General features: G+C 43.9%; 1 protein-coding gene across 1 annotated transcript in view; it reads left to right on the top strand.

Annotated features, from left to right (window-relative positions):
* Positions 1-20,640, top strand: part of ZNF592 (zinc finger protein 592) — a 50,991-nt gene that overhangs the window by 11,267 nt on the left and 19,084 nt on the right. Inside the window, exon 2 of the mRNA XM_035130763.2 lies at positions 654-3,034. Coding sequence (XP_034986654.2) covers positions 662-3,034 — 2,373 coding nt within the window. The 5' untranslated portion in view covers positions 654-661. The remainder of the gene's footprint in view (positions 1-653; positions 3,035-20,640) is intronic.

Raw genomic sequence — 20,640 nt, 5'->3', positions numbered from 1 at the left:
CTGTTTAGGGCTTGTGGTATGTGGGGGGAGCTTTTCTTTCCCACGCTCCTCAAACTTTCCCTCGCCATACTGTAAAAGAGCTATTAGCCCTGAACTTGAGCACTTTTTTGCTATGATGTGCGGAGATAGAGGGGGAGGAGATTCTGGTGCTGTGAGCTCCCTGCATCCCTGAGCCCTTGCACTCCCTCGCCGGGTCTCTCTGCTGACCCCTGGTGATCCCCTGACAAATGGGGAGGAAGTTAGAAAAGGCAAAGCATGCCTCAAGGAAACTGCTTGTGGTCTGTTCATTATAAATATAACATCTTTCATTCCCATGCTAGAACATGTGGGTGTGTAGTCTTCTGAAAAATCAACTGAATCCCTCAAGAAGCCTTCCCTAACACAGGGCCCTTCAAGATGTTTTGGGCTACAACTGCTCTCATCCCCAGCCAGAGCATGGGCAATGAATGTTGCAAATAGTAGTCCAAAACATCCAGAGAGAGAACCAGGTTGGAGAAGTTTTTCCTAGAGTACACTATAGAAACTATTAATAGAGCAGTATGCATGTTTTCCTACTGTTTCTACAACCCAAATCTTGGCATTTCTAGAAAGAGAGATAAAGTCAGAAAATGCACATGGAGAATGCTTTTGACAATGTTTTGCTTTTTTTGTAGTTTTCATCATGGGGGACATGAAAACGCCAGACTTTGATGACTTGCTGGCTGCGTTTGACATTCCTGACCCAACCAGCCTTGATGCCAAGGAAGCCATTCAGACAGCTGGTGAGGAGAATGAAAACCATCTCAAGCAGTCCGGGATTTGTATAGATGAAAGCGCATCCTTGTCTCATGCAGCGCCAGCTTCTGACATTCCAGTTGTGAGTGTCATTGTGAAGAACACGTGCCGACAAGAGTCATTTGAAGCAGAAAAGGAAGGCAACCACCTAGGACCAGGCCTGCTGCACAATGGATTCCGGGGGTCTGATCTTCCCCTGGAGACTCACAATTATGGGAAGTTTGATTCCACTTTCATCAATGGCGATGGCTTGAGGAACTATCCTGAAAAGTCGGAGCAGACAAAGTCAGAGCCCTTACCAACATTCAGTCAGTTCAGCCCCATCTCCAGCCCTGAGCCGGAGGATGCACTCAAAGAGAACAGTATTGTAGATAAACCTAAACATGTCCAAACTCCCTATTTTCCACCGCATCCAATGTATATTCCAACTGGATCATCTGTGTTAGATCTGCTTAGTAGGACCTTGCCAGAACCAGAGTTTAGTAGGTTTATGTCAACTGGGCCATCGCTGCTAGATCTGCTTAGTAAGAAGATAGCAGAACCAGAGTTAAGTATGTTTGATCAATACTGTAAAAGAGATCCAAAGATAGATATGCATGAACTGCAAGAAAGCAGGGTGGATGCCAGCAAGAGGGAACGCGACAAGAGCCCTGAGAAACGGGAAGGCCCTGTCAACGATCTTGTGGACACCAATAACTTCCTCAGCGAAGGATTGCAGCTTGGCAATTTCCATAGCAATAACTTGGGTGAAAGTAAAGGATCTGTGCCTGAAATGAACTACTCCTCTTCGTCAGTTCCACCTCGCCAGCGTATCAAACCTGCCCACTCCAAGCTCTCATCCTGCGTCGCTGCACTTGTAGCCCTTCAGGCCAAAAAGGTTGCAGGCATCTCGAAGGAGGACCAGGGAAACTTGACGAAAGAGTCTTCTGGGCCCTTTAAAGATGGCATCAAGGGCAGCCCCAAGATGCCAAAGTCACCAAAGAGTCCCAGAAGCCCCCTGGAGATGGTGAGAAAAGTCAGCAAGCAGCCCGAGTCTCCCCGGAGTGTGTGCAGTGACAGCAGTAGCAAAGGCTCTCCTTCGGTGGCAACCGGTTCGCCCCCAGCAATTCCCAAAGTCAGGATCAAGACTATTAAAACCTCCTCTGGTGAAATTAAAAGAATGGTAACAAGGATCCTGCCAGAAGTCGATGACTTGGGCAAATCTCCTCAAGAATCGCCCGTGGAATCAGCAACCGAAGAGTTTGTGAAATCCTTCCCTTCACCAGAACCAAATGCATCCATGGACACTGAGTCGTGCAAAGGCTTTGCTAAAGCCACTACTCAAGAGGCAAACCTAGCAAGTCCCCACGTTGACAGTATGAGTGCAGACATTCCTGTAAGCAGCACCCCTGGTGCATCCCTGCTGGCAAACAGCAGCGGCGGGACAATAAAAGTCGGTCTTGTGGGACAGCCGTCAAGCAAGAAGCAGCAGCCGGGTGTGGTGGCGCAGCCCTGTAACCCTGCCAGCCTCCTTCCGAAAGCCGTGCACCTGGCCAATCTCAACCTGGTCCCCCACAGCGTTGCAGCTTCTGTGGCGGCGAAATCTTCCGTGCAGCGGCGCGGCCCGTCCCAGCTCACACAGATGTCTGTGCCGCTTGTGCACCAGGTTAAGAAAGCTGCTCCTCTTGTCGTCGAGGCATTCAACAAAGTGTTGCATGGTGCCAATCCTGTGCCAATCTATACTCCAAACCTCAGCCCTCCTTTTGACAGCAGTATTCACATACCTGCGTCTGGGTATTGTTGCCTAGAATGTGGCGACTCGTTTGCCTTAGAAAAAAGCCTCACCCAACATTACAGCCGGAGAAGTGTCCACATTGAAGTCATGTGCACTCTGTGTTCGGCAACGCTGCTGTTCTTTAACAAGTGCAGCTTGCTCAAGCATGCGAGGGATCACAAGAGCAAAGGCTTTATCATGCAGTGTTCTCAGCTGTTCATGAAACCCATTTCCTTAGACCAAATGTTTTCACCTTCTCCAACAAGTTCTTCAATGTCTTTGACATCTCAGACTTCACGGTTGCCCCCTCTTCCACATAAGACTTGCGCTACGCCAGGAAGCGGGACTGGGAGCTCGACAAATGCTCAGCCAGCTTTGCCCCTGTATGCGGACCCGTTGAGACTAATTCGTCACGGATTAAAGTGTTTTGAATGTAATAAGCAGGCACTGGACTATGTTGCCCTAGCAGCACATTATCAGAGAACCTCGGAAGATAATGAGGGACTGGTAAGTCACTTCCTAAATAAAGATCAGAGCTATTTTCTGTTGGGCCTAGATTAAAAACAGCCAGACACTCCAAACGTACATTAAGATAGGCTCATGAGATTAGTTAACCACATCTTTCCATGTTCTTGGGTGCTATACACTCTGTGCAAATCTAAGAAAAGTGGCAGGTGACTGAAAAGAGCATGGAGATTATGATCTATATGTGTAATTTATGATGATTAAACCATTCAGTGCCAGAAATATATTGCTTCATCCCCTCAAGTTACTGAGGGAGAGAAGAAGAGATTGATGTATTTCAAAGCTTTTATTATTACTACTATTGTATAGATTTATTTGTCTAGGGGTTTTTTTTTAAGTAGCTTGCTCTGCTCCACTTGTTGGTGCCGCGAACAACCCATTTCTGGCCAGTGTTCATTCAAAAATATTAACGACCTAAGCTTCAGTTCTCTGCCCAATGACATGTAGAGAATTATGCAGATGGAAGACTGTGGTTTAAAATAACAGGTTTGCATAGCAGCCAATGTGTTGTGTCCCCCCCCCCCCCCCGTCCGCACACATTTCCCGTCTTCTTCCTTCATGGAAGGAGATTTGTTTAGCCGTCCGAATTGATAAATTGACAAACCAATTTCAGACCATAGTTAATGAAGCAGTCCTGTTTAAACTAACCATAGTTAGAATTAACCACATTTCTGAGTCTGGCCAACATAGCGAGCTGTGATTAATCAAAGACAGGAGTGGAAGCTTTGAAATGCTGCCTCTTTGACTGAAGGGTAGAGGGACCATGCAAGCCTGAGTCTCGCTGCAGCTTGTTCCTGCTTGTTCATGTCACATGAAACTTTGGTTTAGTGTGACATGCAGGTATGTCATTATTCGGTTTGTTCCCCTGGAAATATTTGCCTTCTTTTAGACCAAGAAGGCAAAAGGTTTCTTTAAACTAATGGTTTTCTGCACACTTTCCCTCTTACCGATGCTGCTTCATACAAGAAATGAAACTGAACTATGTTGCTACTTTAGTATACAAAAATTGGATAAGCAAGAAGCAAAATAGCAGTTTTGGCACCAAGGTTTTCAGCTCAAAAGCTGTAATGCTTAAACAGACTGCAATCTTTGGCACATTTACATGGACATAAGTTATGTTGAAAACAGTATGTGATCATTCTAAGTAAAAGTGGTCAGGGTTGTTAAGAACACAGTTCTCTCCGATCCAACATTTTACATCTAAATGTAAATGTTGACCCACTTATTGGGTTGTTTTTGTTTTTATTATATATTTTGTGTTTTTATATTGTGATTTATGTTGTAACTGCTGTGAGACCTGCAAGTATAGAGCAGTATACAAATTTTAATAATAACAATAACACTAATAAGTGGGGGGGGGACCTCGTCACACTTTCACTTCCCATCTTTATCTGTCACTCTCTAGATTGCAGAATTGTTGAAATTCACAAAATAACCTTGGTTGTGTTATTGCACCCCATTGGTCATAGAGGATGTTTCAACAGCAACTCCCCCCCCCAAGCAATACCTTTACTTACTTATAATCAGCAATAAAATTAAAGAGGAAAGAAAAATGAAATGAAATGAAACAAAACGAAAATTCCATCAACAAGCTTTCTGCTGCCCACTCACCTGCTGGGTGCCTTCTGCAGCATTATGTGGGCTTGCAATTTAGTTTTGGAGTAATGGACTATTAATTAACAACCATCTTCATGTTCTAACTCCCTGGCTTTATTTTATAAGCTGCATGTTTTGAAAGCCTTTGGGATAGAACTATTGAAAATAATAATGAAAAAGGTAGGAAGGCTTTGGGGTTAAGATATTGAAATACATTTACTGTTTAATCCAATAAACTTTGAGTAAACCTATTGAAATTATTAACTATGACTACCTTAGGTCCATTAATTTTAGTAGATCTGCTCTGAGTAAAAGTTAGTTGAACACAACTAAATTCCTAGCTGCTTATACAAATACTACTCTGAGGGAATTGGCACCCCTGTCCTTTGCACAATTAATTTGAATTACCACATTTACTCGAGTCTAATGCGCACCTCAGTTTTCAGAACCTTGAAACCAAAAAAAGGGATTTGCTGAAGAATGTAAATGTGCCATCGAATCTAATCCACACCTTAATTTTCGCAACATAATTTGGCCAAAATAGGTGAGCATTAGATTCAAGTAAATATGGTATGTCTCCCATGGATTTCAGGCACCCGCTTTCTGATTTTGGTGTACTTGTGTTTACTTGTGTGGTGACTGAAAAATCAGTGTGCAAAGTCTCTAATTTCAACTACTCAGTGAAAAGCGACGTAAAGTTCCAGGGTGCAATCTTTATTGATACAACCCAATTTAATTTTTTAAGATCCTTAGATGTGTCAATTCTACAGTGTCTAATGGCTATTCTGTATTGGGAACCATTGGCTAGGATACTGGAACTGACTGGAAATCTTGACAGTTCCTTGAATCCTGTTGGGTTTTGGCTGAGAGTTGTCTTGGCAATCACAGCTCCAGTTCTGTGTAGCTTTTATAATAGGTATTTACACAGTTTGCTTTATTCTTAACCCAGTTGGTTGTTGCATTTTTGTGTCTTCTGCCCCCCACCCCCACCTCTTCTGTTCATATTTGGGAGAGAAATCACAAAGCCTGCTTAGCCTAGTCTGTAGCCCAGGCGCCCCCCAACTTATGCATGATTGCATATAGTTGTGTGACCCGTGGGGTGTTGTGAGCCACCTGTTACACCCAAAGCATGGAGAAACCACGTATAATTTATTTTAGCTGACCTCCACATGGCTGCTGTAACACGTTAATTAATCCTCAGGTTGCCAGCTGAATGCAAAATTATTTCCCAGTAGCCTATACTGGAGGCATTATGCTTTTGAAGATGTACATTTCCATGCGCACACATGGGACCTTTGCCAATCCAATGTTTTCCTCCAAGGCTGTGTAGTCATGTGGAGAAGATGTCATATTTGGAGTTGAGCATTCACTTGGCATAAACCCAGCAGTGGGAACAAATCCAATTCTGGCTTCCATCTTAAGTGCTATATGCTATATTGGACTTTTTTTTTTGGTCTGGCACCTCTCAGGTGGGCACTATTGCCATTACAGTGGAACCTTGGAAGCCAAATGCCTGTAAACTCAAATGTTTCGGCTCCTGAACAATCGGAAACCGGAAGTGATTGTTCCGGTTTTCGGATGATTTTTGGATGCCGAACGTCTGGCACAGCTCCCAATTGGCTGCAGGACGCTCCTGCAGCCAATTGGAAGCCACGTTTTGGACATCAAACGGACTTCTGGAACGGATTCCGTTCGACTTCCAAGGTACGTCAGTATAAGAGAGCAAGGGAGGTGCTCGTGGTGAGTTCTAGCACCTTTTTCCAGGAAAAATTGCACTGGTTTTACCTGTCTTATTTTGGGGGATTTATTGTAGTTGCCAGGTGCTTTCTGTAACCACTTCAGCCCCTTGAAGGTAGGGAGTTGAAACAGTAACTGTTGAGGTTCACGTCGGAAAAGAGTTAATATTGACAATGCTGATTTTGCAGCACTGGGTGGTAGAGGAAGTAACATGCTCTAAATCGCTATTGGGGAAAATCCTCATTTGTAGCTGTGCACTGGTAGGGGCAGCAGTATTGGGCGGCACAGACAGGGTGGTGTCGCTCAGCTGCCTTCATCAAACATCACTGCCAGCTCCTAGAGGAAGAGGCAGGTGAGAAGCGTCGCCCAGCCTGCACTGTGCTGCTGACCAGTAGCGATCTCTGTCAATAGTACTGTGGGACTTGCTGTACTCTGCAATGCCTCAGGTTACTCCAGGACAACCCATGCTGCAGCTATCCATCGCAGGGGCTTCTCCCAACCCCTTAATGTCCTGCTTTGGGCCCTTTTAAAAAAGCACTTAACTTTGCTATTCAGTGTAGCCTCGTTATGAATCCCAGAGCTCTTGCTGGCTACTTATTTATCATATTATTATTTATTAAATTTCTATACAACCTTTCATCCAAGGATCACAGTGTGGTTTACAATATCCCAGCTTCTTTTGGGAGTGCTCTTCTACTCGGGTTCTGCTTGTGGCAGTGTTAGAAACTCAGTTTAAGCTAGGCACCAAATTGTTCCTTAAACCAACGTCGTTGTTGTTGTTGTTGTTGTTGTTGTTTAGTCGTGTCCGACTCTTCGTGACCCCATGGACCATAGCACGCCAGGCACTCCTGTCTTGCACTGCCTCCCGCAGTTTGGTCAAACTCATGTTGGTAGCTTCGAGAACACTGTCCAACCATCTCGTCCTCTGTCGTCCCCTTCTCCTAGTGCCCTCAATCTTTCCCAACATCAGGGTCTTTTCCAAGGATTCTTCTCTTCTCATGAGGGGCCAAAGTATTGGAGCCTCAGCTTCACGATCTGTCCTTCCAGGGAGCACTCAGGGCTGATTTCCTTAAGAATGGATAGGTTTGATCTTCTTGCAGTCCAAGAGTCTCCTCCAGCACCATAATTCAAAAGCATCAATTCTTCGGCGATCAGCCTTCTTTATGGTCCAGCTCTCACTTCCATACATCACTACTGGGAAAACCATAGCTTTAACTATACGGACCTTTGTCGGCAAGGTGATGTCTCTGCTTTTTAAGATGCTGTCTAGGTTTGTCATTGCTTTTCTCCCAAGAAGCAGGCGTCTTTTAATTTCGTGACTGCTGTCACCATCTGCAGTGATCAAGGAGCCCAAGAAGGTAAAATCTCTCACTGCCTCCATTTCTTCCCCTTCTATTTGCCAGGAGGTGATGGGACCAGTGGCCATGATCTTGGTTTTTTTGATGTTGAGCTTCAGACCATATTTTGCGCTCTCCTCTTTCACCCTCATTAAAAGGTTCTTTAATTCCTCCTTGCTTTCTGCCATCAAGGTTGTGTCATCTGCATATCTGAGGTTGTTGATATTTCTTCCAGCAATCTTAATTCCGGCTTGGGATTCATCTAGTCCAGCCTTTCGCATGATGAATTCTGCATATGTTAAATAAGCAGGGAGACAATATACAACCTTGTCGTACTCCTTTCCCAATTTTGAACCACTCAGTTGTTCCATGTCCAGTTCTAACTGTAGCTTCTTGTCCCACATAGAGATTTCTCAGGAGACAGATGAGGTGATCAGGCACTCCCATTTCTTTAAGAACTTGCCATAGTTTGCTGTGGTTGACACAGTCAAAGGCTTTTGCATAGTCAATGAAGCAGAAGTAGACGTTTTTCTGGAACCAACGTTACAATCAACGTTACAATCGCCAAAACAGAATGTCTTGTTGCCATTTGGGGGCAAGACGGCTCTAAAGTCTTGTTTTTCAAACGATGGACTGACCATGATTGAGTCTCAGTTAAACATCTGACAACCTTGAGCTAGGTTAAGAGCTTTGAGATCCTAAAGAAGAGAAACCACTTGATCCAGGAACAGACCACATTCTGTGCTCATTTTGGTTCCAGATATTCTGATTGTACAGACAAAGTATAATGGATAGAATTCTACAGAAAGTGTTGCTAGCATGTGATAACAGTCAAGATCCAAAGATCCCCAGGCATGCACATCCACATGGTGGAGACTTCGGGTGCCATCCTGCCGCCTGGGCATCTTCACTTGGTCGCAATAGCCAATAGCCAGGTGCCAAAAGTGCCTGGCACCAGGCGAATTTTGGAACGCTGGATTGTGGGCTTCCTATAGGTGTCTAGTTGGGCGCTGTGAGAACAGGATGCTGGACTGGATGGGCCACTGGACTGATCCAGCAGGCTCTTCTTACCTTCTTATTAGCAGGTTTGCACCCCCCTACCTCTCCTGCTGCCAGATGGCACTGTGGTTAACGCTCACCAGCATTTGCCTGTTAAGCAGGGTTTTAAGGCTAGCTTTGAAACTGGTGTCTCCTGTGCTGTGGGTGCATTGTAGAAACACTCTAATGTGCAGATTTCTATGTCAGGCTAGCATGTGATATATTCTTGTAACTCTGTAAGAGAAGCCATCAATTTTCCCATTATAAAAGCTGCAAATAACTCCAAACCCCTGAAAACAGATTAGCACCGCTAAAGCTGCAGTTAGGGCATTAATCAGCCTCTCTGGCCTACATGAGAACACAACAGCAGCCTTTATTGTGTTGATTCATAGCCTGCAATGACAAGAGCAGCCAGGTGGCACCTGGGTGGCACCCACCATTCCAGTGGGCAATTTCAGGGCCCCCAAAGTTTTGCATACGCTGCCTTTGTATTATTGGATTTGAGGAGCCTGTCTCCAATAGTTTTGCAGAATTTGATTTTCTAGAATTGCACTGTACATGATAGAATCCATCTTAAATCTTCCGTAGAAACAGAAAACACCGCCTTATACTGAGTCAGACCAATTGGTCCATCTAGCACAGTATTGATCTGACTGGCAGTGGATCTCCAGGGTTCCAGTCTTTACTTGGAGATGCCAAGGATTGAACCTAAGACTTTTTACTTGAGTGGGTGGGAGCGGAGCTGGTCACATGGGCTGGGTACAGATATCATCATCATATTTGGGGGTTAATGCAGTTGCTCACTCTTACTCTGAAGCAGGGATAGGGAGCCTGCGGACTTCTAGAAGTTGTTGAACTGCTGCTCCTATCACCTTCCCTGACCATTGGCAATGCTGGTTGGTGCTGATGGGAGGTCATAGGTCCCCTGTTCCTGCTTTCTTCTACGCCAGGGGTTCCCAACAAAATTTTCTCGAGGACCCCTCATCGAGCCGCTATTGTGACAAGGACCCCCATTAATTGTCTTACTTGCTTGAACATCAAATGCATTAGAAATTCCTCTTCATCTGTAGGCCTTTGTCGTTTTAACGAACCACTTTTTAACCAATGGTCCATTTTTAACTACGCGAACTGTAGAATGCGTGCGCTGCCTCTTTGCAAAACAGTAGTGTTTGTAAAGCGCCACCTAACGGCATACAGCAGAACTACTGCCTCTATCTAATTCTAGTTTTGCGCTAGACTCTGCTCATGCAGGAAGCAGCCAAAACAAAAAATCTGTTATCATACGAAATATATTTAATATATTTTTTATTCTAATAGCATCTTGCGGACCCCTCTGGCATAGCTCGCGGACCCCTGGGGGTCCGCGGACCACCTGTTGGGAACCACTGTTCTACGCCATCTGTAGGTGGGGTTGAGTTACACTGCCAGGGGCACTCATAGCATTCAGGCTGCCTATGGCCAGGAACTTCCAATATGTACAAAGTCATATAGAGAAATTGAAGAGGTGCAGGGAAGTTGTTAGAGAGCATTCATTCCAATAAAATCTGGCTTTGCGTTAAAAAAAAAGCGTTAAAAATAAAGTGAGCTCTTACAATGTTTCTGAAATAAACATGTAAGCTTAAAAACTGGTTTCATCCAGTGGGTGTTTGCCAGTGAGTTATGCAGCTCTGTGCTGTTCTTGCCGCTTTCTCACGCGTAGGCTCTCCTTCAAGAAAATTAGTGCAAATTTCATGTGTCTCATTGGTGAAGTTTTTGGCTTAATTAAAAACAAAAACTGTGTGGTTGAACTTCAGTAATTGCCCAGAGACAACCTCTAAGCAGATGGCTGCCTTTCCCTAGCAGGGCAACCAGAGCAGGTCACCACACTATAAACTTTCAAGCAATAGATTATAGAGCAGGCATAGGCAAACTCGGCCCTCCAGATGTTTTGGGACTAAAATTCCCATAATCCCTGACCACTGGTCCTGTTAGCTAGGGATCATGGGAGTTGTAGTCCCAAAACATCTGGAGGGCCGAGTTTGCCTATGCCTGTTATAGGGAATACAAATAAAGGAAAAAAAACAGAGAACCCACAGTTGGTCAGTACTTCTATTAGGACATTGCCCAGAATAGTGGGGAAGCTTCAGAACTCTTTATCGGACAGAATGTTAAACAAGATGGGAGGATGGGAAGAAAAAGCTGGGAGGAGTGCTGTTGCTTCCACATCTGCAGTTTATAGCAGTCTTTAGGTGGGACGCAGGAGGAATTTGGCAAGTATTTTTGAACTGAGACAGAACTAAATAATTTCTAGATTATTGAATGAAAAATAAGGCTGAGGCATTTAAATACTTTTAACTTGTTCGATCAATTGATTATCCGTATATGAGCCCTATAGTTTCTTGAAAACACCATGACTTCAGTTTTCTTGTAATTCACAGCCAGCTGTTCTCTTTCGCAGTATCCTGAGAATGCCCTGTCAATATTTTTATGCCCAATTTTGTTTGGGATAGAAGTACCGCATCATCTGTGTGTAATAATATAGAGATGGCTTTTGTGGCCAATTTAGGGGCATGATACTCTGGACAATATCATTTGTTGTTGTTGTTTAGTCGTTTAGTCGTGTCCGACTCTTCGTGACCCCATGGACCATAGCACGCCAGGCACTCCTGTATTGCACTGCCTCCCGCAGTTTGGTCAAACTCATGTTCGTAGCTTCGAGAACACTGTCCAACCATCTTGTCCTCTGACGTCCCCTTCTCCTAGTGCCCTCAATCTTTCCCAACATCAGGGTCTTTTCCAAGGATTCTTCTCTTCTCATGAGGTGGCCAAAGTATTGGAGCCTCAGCTTCACGATCTGTCCTTCCAGGGAGCACTCAGGGCTGATTTCCTTCAGAATGGATAGATTTGATCTTCTTGCATCCCATGGGACTCTCAAGTCTCCTCCAGCACCATAATTCAAAAGCATCAATTCTTCGGCGATCAGCCTTCTTTATGGTCCAGCTCTCACTTCCATACATCACTACTGGGAAAACCACTACTACTACTACTTATATACATTTATATATAAGTAAAACTGTGGGAGGTAGGATGCAACCTTGCTTAACTCCCTTTGTGGCTGGTACAGATCCTGTGAGCTACCCATTTGTAGAGCAACACACTTTCAGCACAGTGTTTTTATATAGACATTTAATCAAGAACAATACAGTAATATTTCATCTGTATTTAAGAGTTCAACTAATCCCACAGTCTTAGTTGAGAGATTGAATCGAATGTGGCTTTCAGATCAATGAAAGCTGCATATAGCACACCACCTGGTTTCTTAACATACTTATCTATAAAATAGACTAGTACAAAGCAATGGTCTATAGTGGATCTGCCTCATCTGCTTGCTCTTAGGCAAGAATAGCTTCATCAGTTATCCAATCAATTAGCTTATTGTAAAGATGCTTTGCATATAAATTGCTAATTACTGGTAGCAAACTAATTGGTCTATAACTAGCCAGATCGAATGTAAGGCCCTTTTTGAATATAGGGATGACTACTGCTATGGCCCAAACTTCAGTAAATATCGATTTATCGTTTGTCCCAAAAAAACAACACTTCCTTTCCTCTTACCGGTATCAGTGGGAACCCATTCAACGGTGTTCGTATCCTTTTTAATTCTCAGGAGAGGACTACCTATTTCATTAATTTCTGATTTCTGATCAGAAGGTCGGCGGTTCGAATCCCCGCAATTGGGTGAGCTCCCGTTGCTCGGTCCCTGCTCCTGCCAACCTAGCAGTTCAAAAGCATGTCAAAGTGCAAGTAGATAAATAGGTACCACTCTGGTGGGAAGGTAAACGGCGTTTCTGTGTGCTGCTCTGGTTCGCCAGAAGCAGCTTATTCATGCTGGCCACATGACCTGGAAGCTGTCTGCGGACAAACTCCAGCTCCCCCGGCCAGTAAAGCGAGATGAGCGCCGCAACCCCAGTGTCATCCGCGACTGGACTTGACGATCAGGGGTTACCTTTACCTTTACCTTTAATTTCTGATAGCTCAGCCAGGAATTCGTAGTCATGCCATCGGGATTGTCCCTCACCCTATCATATTCCAAGGGTGGTTGAGTTTGCACCTCTGCATCTATACACTTAGAAGTTCCTCTGGTAGCCCTCTTTTTAACTACGGTATACATTTTGGAGAAACAGCTTGTGGCAAAAGGCTTGATTGTCAATTGTTGTCCATGCTGTTGTATTTGGGTCAACCTGGACTGTAACGTAGCTAGTTTGGTGAGAATGTCACTTTGCTCTTCATTTGGTAGGCTAACACAATTACCTAGCAAATCCTCTTCTTCTGGGACTGTCCAGTCTGCTGAATCTGGAGGGTAATTTTTATTCAGAACTGCAGTAGATTGATTAGACCTCTTGAATTTTCTTTGCATAGAGTTGCTGATACCGGTAGTAATTATTCCCATTGACTGTGATCTTCTTTGGCAATAGGACAAATGTCAGCTTTAGTTAAGGTGACTTTGTTACTCCTGTTCACCCTTTTGGGTACAAACAGTGGCTTAAGTAATGTGTCTTCAAAATGCCGATAAGGAAGGACTCCTTTCTGGGCTAAATGAGCCTTCTTTTTCACGATTTTAGCTGTAATTCTATGGCTACTGAAAGTTAGATGAGTTGTCCTGCAATATCGGTTGATTTTAAATTGATATTTCCAACATCGCAACTTAGGGGTTTTCTATAGACACATAACAGTGCAGAATCTTTGTTCATATTTTATGACATTTGGGTGGGTCAGATGCAGTGACATCTAGTGATTCTGGATGTTGTTGGAGGCCAGTGATGGGATTGTGGGAGTTGTAGTCCAGCAACATCTGCAGGGCTAAAGGTTAGTGTTGTTATGCATATATGCCTGTTTCATCCAAACTGGCAAACTGTTACATTTGTCCTGCAAATCAGGAGAAAAAGAGACATGGAATTGTGGAGAACATGGGCCAGGTGTATTGAAAAACTAAACTTTCATTATGGAAACTTTTTTGTATAATTTGTATAATTTACAACTATACAAATGAAAATGTAATTTCAATAGACAACACTAATACAGATAATTTATTTTTTAATTTGGATAATTTAATGCTAAACCTGTCAGCTGACCACATTCCTTTGTATGCAGCTGTAGCTGTAGCATATCACAATTTCTAATTGCATAAAGTCAAATATTTGATTAAATACAAGCTACTGCAATGAAACACTAGGATGAGAGAGATTCAGAGTTGCAGATAAGGGATGTGCAAGTCTTTTGCTCAGGTAGCATTATGGGATGGGCAGCTGCCTCAATGGTAGCATTTACTTACGGAAGGGAATCCCTTCACTTTAGAAATCTTAGAATATGTGTACTCTATTTACTTAATGCACACTTTAGTTTTATTTTTCAGTGAAAGCCTCAAAGTCAGTTACTTTTCTATTGGGAACATACAACAGAGATACAACATTTGGTGCTGGGTTCTGCTGATTATTTTTAACTATTTCCCTTTATTTAAACAGATAGTACCATTGTAGTGTCTACCCAATTGCTAAGCATTATTCAGTAGTTCAGTATCTTCGTGGTTTTGCGGGAGATAGTGAGTGAGAACTGGTAAAACTGCTATTTTACCAACATCCTTTTCTAAACTAGGTTCTCTCCCCACCTAACCTCCCTCTCCCTGAAGATCTGCCTGACAGTTCACCAGATGTTTAGGAGGCTGGAAACATCAGAGACCCTGAAGTGCTACTTAGATCAGGCATCCCCAACCTTCAGCCCTCCAGATGTTTTGGACTACAACTCCCATAATCCCTGACCACTGGTCCTGTTAGCTAGGGATCGTGGGAGTTGTAGGCCAAAACCTCTGGAGGGCCACAGGTTGGAGATGCCTGACTTAGATGATCAAGGACCAGCGCAACTCTTCCCCTATAGATTAATTTATTAATGTACTCTACTTTTCAAGAGAGACTTACATAAGATTAATGAAACAAGGCAGTTCCTATCCACAGATTTGCAGTCTAAAAGAGACAGGAGAAAGGAATGAGGAGGGAAAAGGGAAACAAGCAAATGCAGGCACCAACTCTTTTGCATAGTTGTTCTTATAATGACCAACTGGAGTGGAAGCCATTTATGGAGACCTGCAGCCTGATGCAATGGCTGCTGCCAGGTGACAGTTGAGAGAGGGAGGGAGTCCTCATCAGCACTGTACTAACATTAACTAAGTGCTCCTTGTTGAGCTATTCTCTTTCCCTCTCAGGTGGATGGATAATTGTGAAGTACATTTTAGGCCAATTCAGTTGCAATACCAATACATAGTTTGGAGCCATATGAATGAGCCTCGCTAGGGCCCCTTGGACTTACAATGCTCCTCCTTCCTTACCCTTGCATGCCACTATTCTATCATTGAGTAGAGGCAAGTTTCATCCAAACTGAAAATCTTTGGTTTGTGCTTGCCCTGAAGCCGGATAGCAGTGCTTTCCAGCCCCGGTTTGCAGCGCAAGCGCAGAGCATAGTTTACCAGTTTGCATGAATCTTCTCATTGTGGTTTGCTGCAAACCAGAAAGGGGAAAAGGGAGTGGAAGGCTCATTTGTGCAGCACTAAACCATGACTTGCATTATGTCTGAATCAGCTACGTGCTGATTGTGTAGAAGAGAAAATAGAAGGGGCGAACATGTTGATTGAGATTGTAGGGCAGAACTATATGTTACTTGTTCTGCATTTTTTCTTTTTAGTACAACGTGGCCACTGAGGTGGTACTGTGACGTAAAGGCCATCAGGTTGGTGGTGTGCATTTTCCCCTTGTGCAAAAAATTCTTCTTTCTGCCAGCTGTTTCCTCTGCTGCTGGATAGAAGCTATAGGTCAGGCATCCCCAAACTTCGGCCCTCCAGATGTTTTGGACTACAATTCCCATCATCCCTGACCACTGGTCCTGTTAGCTAGGGATCATGGGAGTTGTAGGCCAAAACATCTGGAGGGCCGCAGTTTGGGGATGCCTGCTATAGGTACTGTCGTTTTAACACTAATTTCAGTTGCCGCCAAGGCGACATAGAAGTTGAATCCTTTCATTCACACACACCAGCTCGTGAACATATTAAACTGGGATGCCACTGCAGTTCCAGAAGGGAAAGAAAATAAGAATGAAGGAATGGAGCCCAAGATTGTTTGCTTCTTTTGCCCTTTCCCTATCCTCAGACCCAGGAAGCTCCGTGGCAAACCCATGGTCAATTTTTTGAGTATTGCAAATGAATGGATGCTTTGATGGGAGCATAAGTGAAGAAGAGCTGAGGGTGAACAGGAGATAAATGATAGTGGAGATTTGACTCCATTGAATTGGTGAAGCTCATGAGGCTTGGGAGGACCTTAGAATTTAAATTTTAAGATAAATTGGTAGCTTTCTTTGGCAAAACCATCTTAAGTATTTCCCAGACATCAAGGGCATTTCCAATAGCACTGTTGTGGTGCAAATTGGTTAATCTGTTTTGGAACCTTTCTGATGAAAATAGACAGGCAATATTTGCTGTTTATGTTGCATGGTCATTTGTTTGCACATTTTGTTATACTGAGACTCTGGGACAAATTGGACATTAAATGGAGAGAGAGAGAGAGAGAGAGAGAGAGAGAGAGAGAGAGAGAGAGAGAGAGAGAGTCTTGCCTGCTGGAAAATGCAGAATGAAGCACTTGAGAGAGGGGGAAATTCCAAAACCATATGTAAAATAGGCATTTTATAGGTCTTTGAGAATAGAATAGAGTAAGAGAGGGGGTCCTGTTTTGAATTATATGCTTTGATATTTTTAAAAGAAAAATCAGCATGTCAGTTCATTGCCCATTCCTTCCAAAAGTTTACTTACCCAAAACTTAACCATCTGCAAAATAACATACAACAGTAGATAAAAAAGCTTAAACCCACAACATACAGAATTTGGTAGGAAAAACTTTTATGGCTTAAATGGTTGTGGATTATTACCCAAATTTTCCTCCTTTTTACTCACATTTCTTATCATGGCTTTTCAGTAACTTGCATTACTTTCATAAGCCTAAGATAATTTCAGTTTTTATATAAACGTTTACACTTCACAAAATTAGACTGGATGGTCTTGATGAAATTGTTGGTACAGTAGCATGAATAAATTGGATTCTGAATCAGGCAGCTGCTATGAAAGAAGAATCTAAGACCAATTTAATCAGGGGTCAGCAAACTTTTTCAGCAAGGTGCCGGTCCACTATCCCTCAGACCTTGTGGGGGGCTGGACTATATTTTGAAACAAAATATGAACGAATTCCTATGCCCCACAAATAGCCCAGAGATGCATTTTAAATAAAAGGACACATTCTACTCATGTAAAAGCATGCTGATTCCTGGACTGTCTGTGGGCCGGATTTAGAAGGTGATTGGGCCGCATCTGGCCCCCGGGCCTTAGTTTGGGGACCTCTGAATTTAAGCATCCAAAGCATGACTCCAATTAAAACAACCGCCACACACTCTCTGTGAATCAGGGCCTTTGGGCCCCAGAGCATACTAAATGTTGAGATTCCATAGTTCTTGTAATCTTTCCCCATCTGTGCTACCTAAAGCTGCTGACAGTGGGGGAACAGTAGGTATGCTTAAATTTCCCATTGTGTAAAAATCTTCTCACACATAGACAGCTAATATGTCAAGAAGTTTCATCCTGCTCTTTGATGTGCAGCTTTCCATATGCAGAGGGTTTTTTCTGTAGGGGAAGGGGTCAGAAGTGTTTGGCTCCTTGCCACCTGCAGGGGTGCAGTCCAGTGTTGATCTTAAGGGGCAAGGAGATGGGAAGAGGCAGGCTTGTAGGCTGTTGGAATTCTGGACTGTTGTTCCTGAGCTTTTACTCTGGAATTTCAGTGTTTACTGTGTTTTGAGGCCCAAAGGTCCAAATTTTTAGGGTTTGTGTGATAACTGGTTATATTAACAATAACTAAAGGCTTTCTAAAGGCACAGAATAAAAATATAAATAGGTAACTATTTAAAACCACGCTGAGTCTATGAATAGAAACCTGTGTACATAAGTCTAGTAAACATTCAGTACTTGGATTGCGAGTCTTTCCGGGACAATGATAAGGCCTCTGATGAAATTGCTGTAACTTGTGTGTAGAAACATATGTAGTAAAATGGAATGATCAGTAGGAGAGCTGCCTTGCAGTGTCAGGGCACAATCCTCTGTCAAATCCAAATAATCTGTATTGGCAGCGGGCCATGATGTGGGCTTCAAGAATAGCCATGACTGGTGGGAGGCAGAAAACTGCAGACGGAGAGTGACAAGAGTTCAAGGGCAGAGAAAGGAAAGATCTTTAGGGTTGAATTAAAGCACAGAAGGCCCAGGAAGCAGAAGTGCTGACTGTGTGCCCTGTTGTGTAGACCAGGAGTGGGTTGATGTCATTCGTGATCCACAGAAGCAAGAGTGTGTACACTTGGATTCTCTTTAATTGTTAAGGTCTAACTCAACTGATTTAGATTTGGTAGACAGAGTAGCCTGAAGAACTATGGATGGAGGATTGTAACATTATACAGGAGACAGCAACAAAAACCATCCCAATGAAAAGGAAATGCAAGAAAGCAAAGTGGCTGTCCAATGAGGCCTTACAAATAGCGGGGGGAGAGAAGGCAGGCAAAATGCGAGGGAGATAGTGAAAGATACAGGAAATTGAATGCAGATTTCCCCCCAAAAAATAGCAAGGAGAGACAAGAGGGCCTTCTTAAACGAGCAATGCAAAGAAATAGAGGAAAACAACAGAATGGGAAAAACCAGGGATTTGTTCAATAAAATTGGAGATACGAAAGGAACATTTCGTACAAAGATTACAATAATAAAGTGGAAAAGACCTGACAGAAGCAAAAGACATCAAGAAGAGGTGGCAAGAATACACAGAGGAATTATACCAGAAAGATATGGAGGTCTCGTACACCACAGGTTGTGTGGTTGCTGACCTTGAGCCAGACATCCTGGAGAGTGAAGTCAAATAGGCCTGCTTCTTGGGAGAAAGGCAATGACAAACCTAGACAGCATCTTAAAAAGCAGAGACATCACCTTGCTGACAAAGGTCCGTATAGTTAAAGCTATTCGTTTTCCCAGTAGTGATGTATGGAAGTGAGAGCTGGACCATAAAGAAGGCTGATCGCCAAAAAATTGATGCTTTTGAATAATGGTGCTGGGGGAGACTCTTGAGAGTCCCATGGACTGCAAGAAGATCAAACCTATCCATTCTTAATGAAATCACCCCTGAATGCTCACTGGAAGGACAGATCCTGAAGCTGAGGCTCCAATACTTTGGCCACCTCATGAGAAGAAAAGACTCCCTGGAAAAGACCCTGATGCTGGGAAAGATTGAGGGCACAAGGAGAAGGGGACGGCAGAGGACGAGATGGTCGGACAGTGTTCTCGAAGCGACCAACATGAGTGACCAAACTTCAGGAGGCAGTAGAAGACAGGAGGGCCTGGCGTGCTGTAGTCCATGGGGTCACGAAGAGTCAGACACAACTAAACGACTAAACAACAACAACTCAACTGATTTTAGCTTAAGAAGCGCCTTGTTGGACCATAGAAGGCTACACATAGCAAATTGCATTCACTGCAAGAATCCCAGCAATGAGCAGGTGCCAGGAGGTCCACCGCAAATTGGCTAGTGCTCCAATATCTACCCTTGCCTTCTTTGGTTGTAGATGCTAGAGCCAACTGGAATTAATGCCATCCAATCAATGTTTTTTGCAGATTATCTCTAGGAGTTTAATTGCTCAGTGCTCAGCTGTCCTGTCTATCGCTGTAGGTAGATCACTGGCCTTGGACAGAGCCATCTCGGGTTCAGCTCTTGAAAGCCTGGCCACTAAACAAACTGTTTGGGTATGGGCATGATGCCTGAGCAGCTTCAGAAGTGATTGTTTCTTTGGTTCTCCAGCTCTTGAAAACTTTGGCGGTCTTACACTTTGAACTTGCAGGCGTGAGCATTTATTTAGGCCAGAGGGTCACTGTGGATGGCAACAGCTTGTAAATTATTGCTGGGTGGCGCTGTGGGTTAAACCACAGAGCCTAGGGCTTGCCGATCAGAAGGTCGGCGGTTCGAATTCCCGCGACGGAGTGAGCTCCTGTTGCTTAGTCCCAGCTCCTGCCAACCTAGCAGTTCGGAAGCATGTCAAAGTGCAAGTAGATAAATAGGTACCGCTACAGCGGGAAGGTAAACAGTGTTTCCGCTGTGCTGGCCACATGACCTGAAAGCTGTATGCTGGCTCCCTCGGCCAATAACGCGAGATGAGCGCCGCAACCCCAGAGTCGGTCACGACTGGACCTAATGGTCAGGGTTCCCTTTACCTTTCCAAATAGTTATCAAGACTTGGATGTTGGTTGAGGACACCAGATTATAGCTGGTAGGCATGTTGCACTACTTGTACTTTTCTAATGCTGCAGCTCCAAGTGACATGGAGGGGCAAGTCTTGGGATGTTTTGGAAATGATAACCTGTTAACCAAGAGCTTGGAGTTGTAATTCAGCTGTGTGTATTCTCAGTCCTGCCTGAGCTGCTTAGGATTTATGACTGGGAGCCAACAGCTTCGCCATTAATACCACCTGGCTTGGTTGTGACCTACAGTGGTTGGAAAGGCACAACTTGCAGGTATTGTCAATTCATGGCTTGATCTGGAGACTGTGGGGTGCCCTTTATGCTGCTTGCAGAACCTCACATAAGAATGTACCCAGCACAGAGAGGAGAGCTGTGGGATGGTGGGAGTGGATGTTGTGCTACTGGCCTGTAAGAATGAGGTGTCTGTTGGACTTGTCACTTGGAAATGGAGAGAGCAGTTCACCCTCCAAGAGGTTCCTTCTTTCCCAAACCCATAAGGAAATACAGTGGAAACTGGTTCAGGCCCAAGGAAGGAGTTGGTTTGGACCATA

This window comes from Zootoca vivipara, chromosome 14, assembly GCF_963506605.1.
Source record: "Zootoca vivipara chromosome 14, rZooViv1.1, whole genome shotgun sequence".
Lineage (NCBI taxonomy): Eukaryota > Metazoa > Chordata > Lepidosauria > Squamata > Lacertidae > Zootoca > Zootoca vivipara.
Note: the sequence above shows the minus strand (reverse complement) of the source record. Positions and strands in the feature narration are given on the sequence as shown.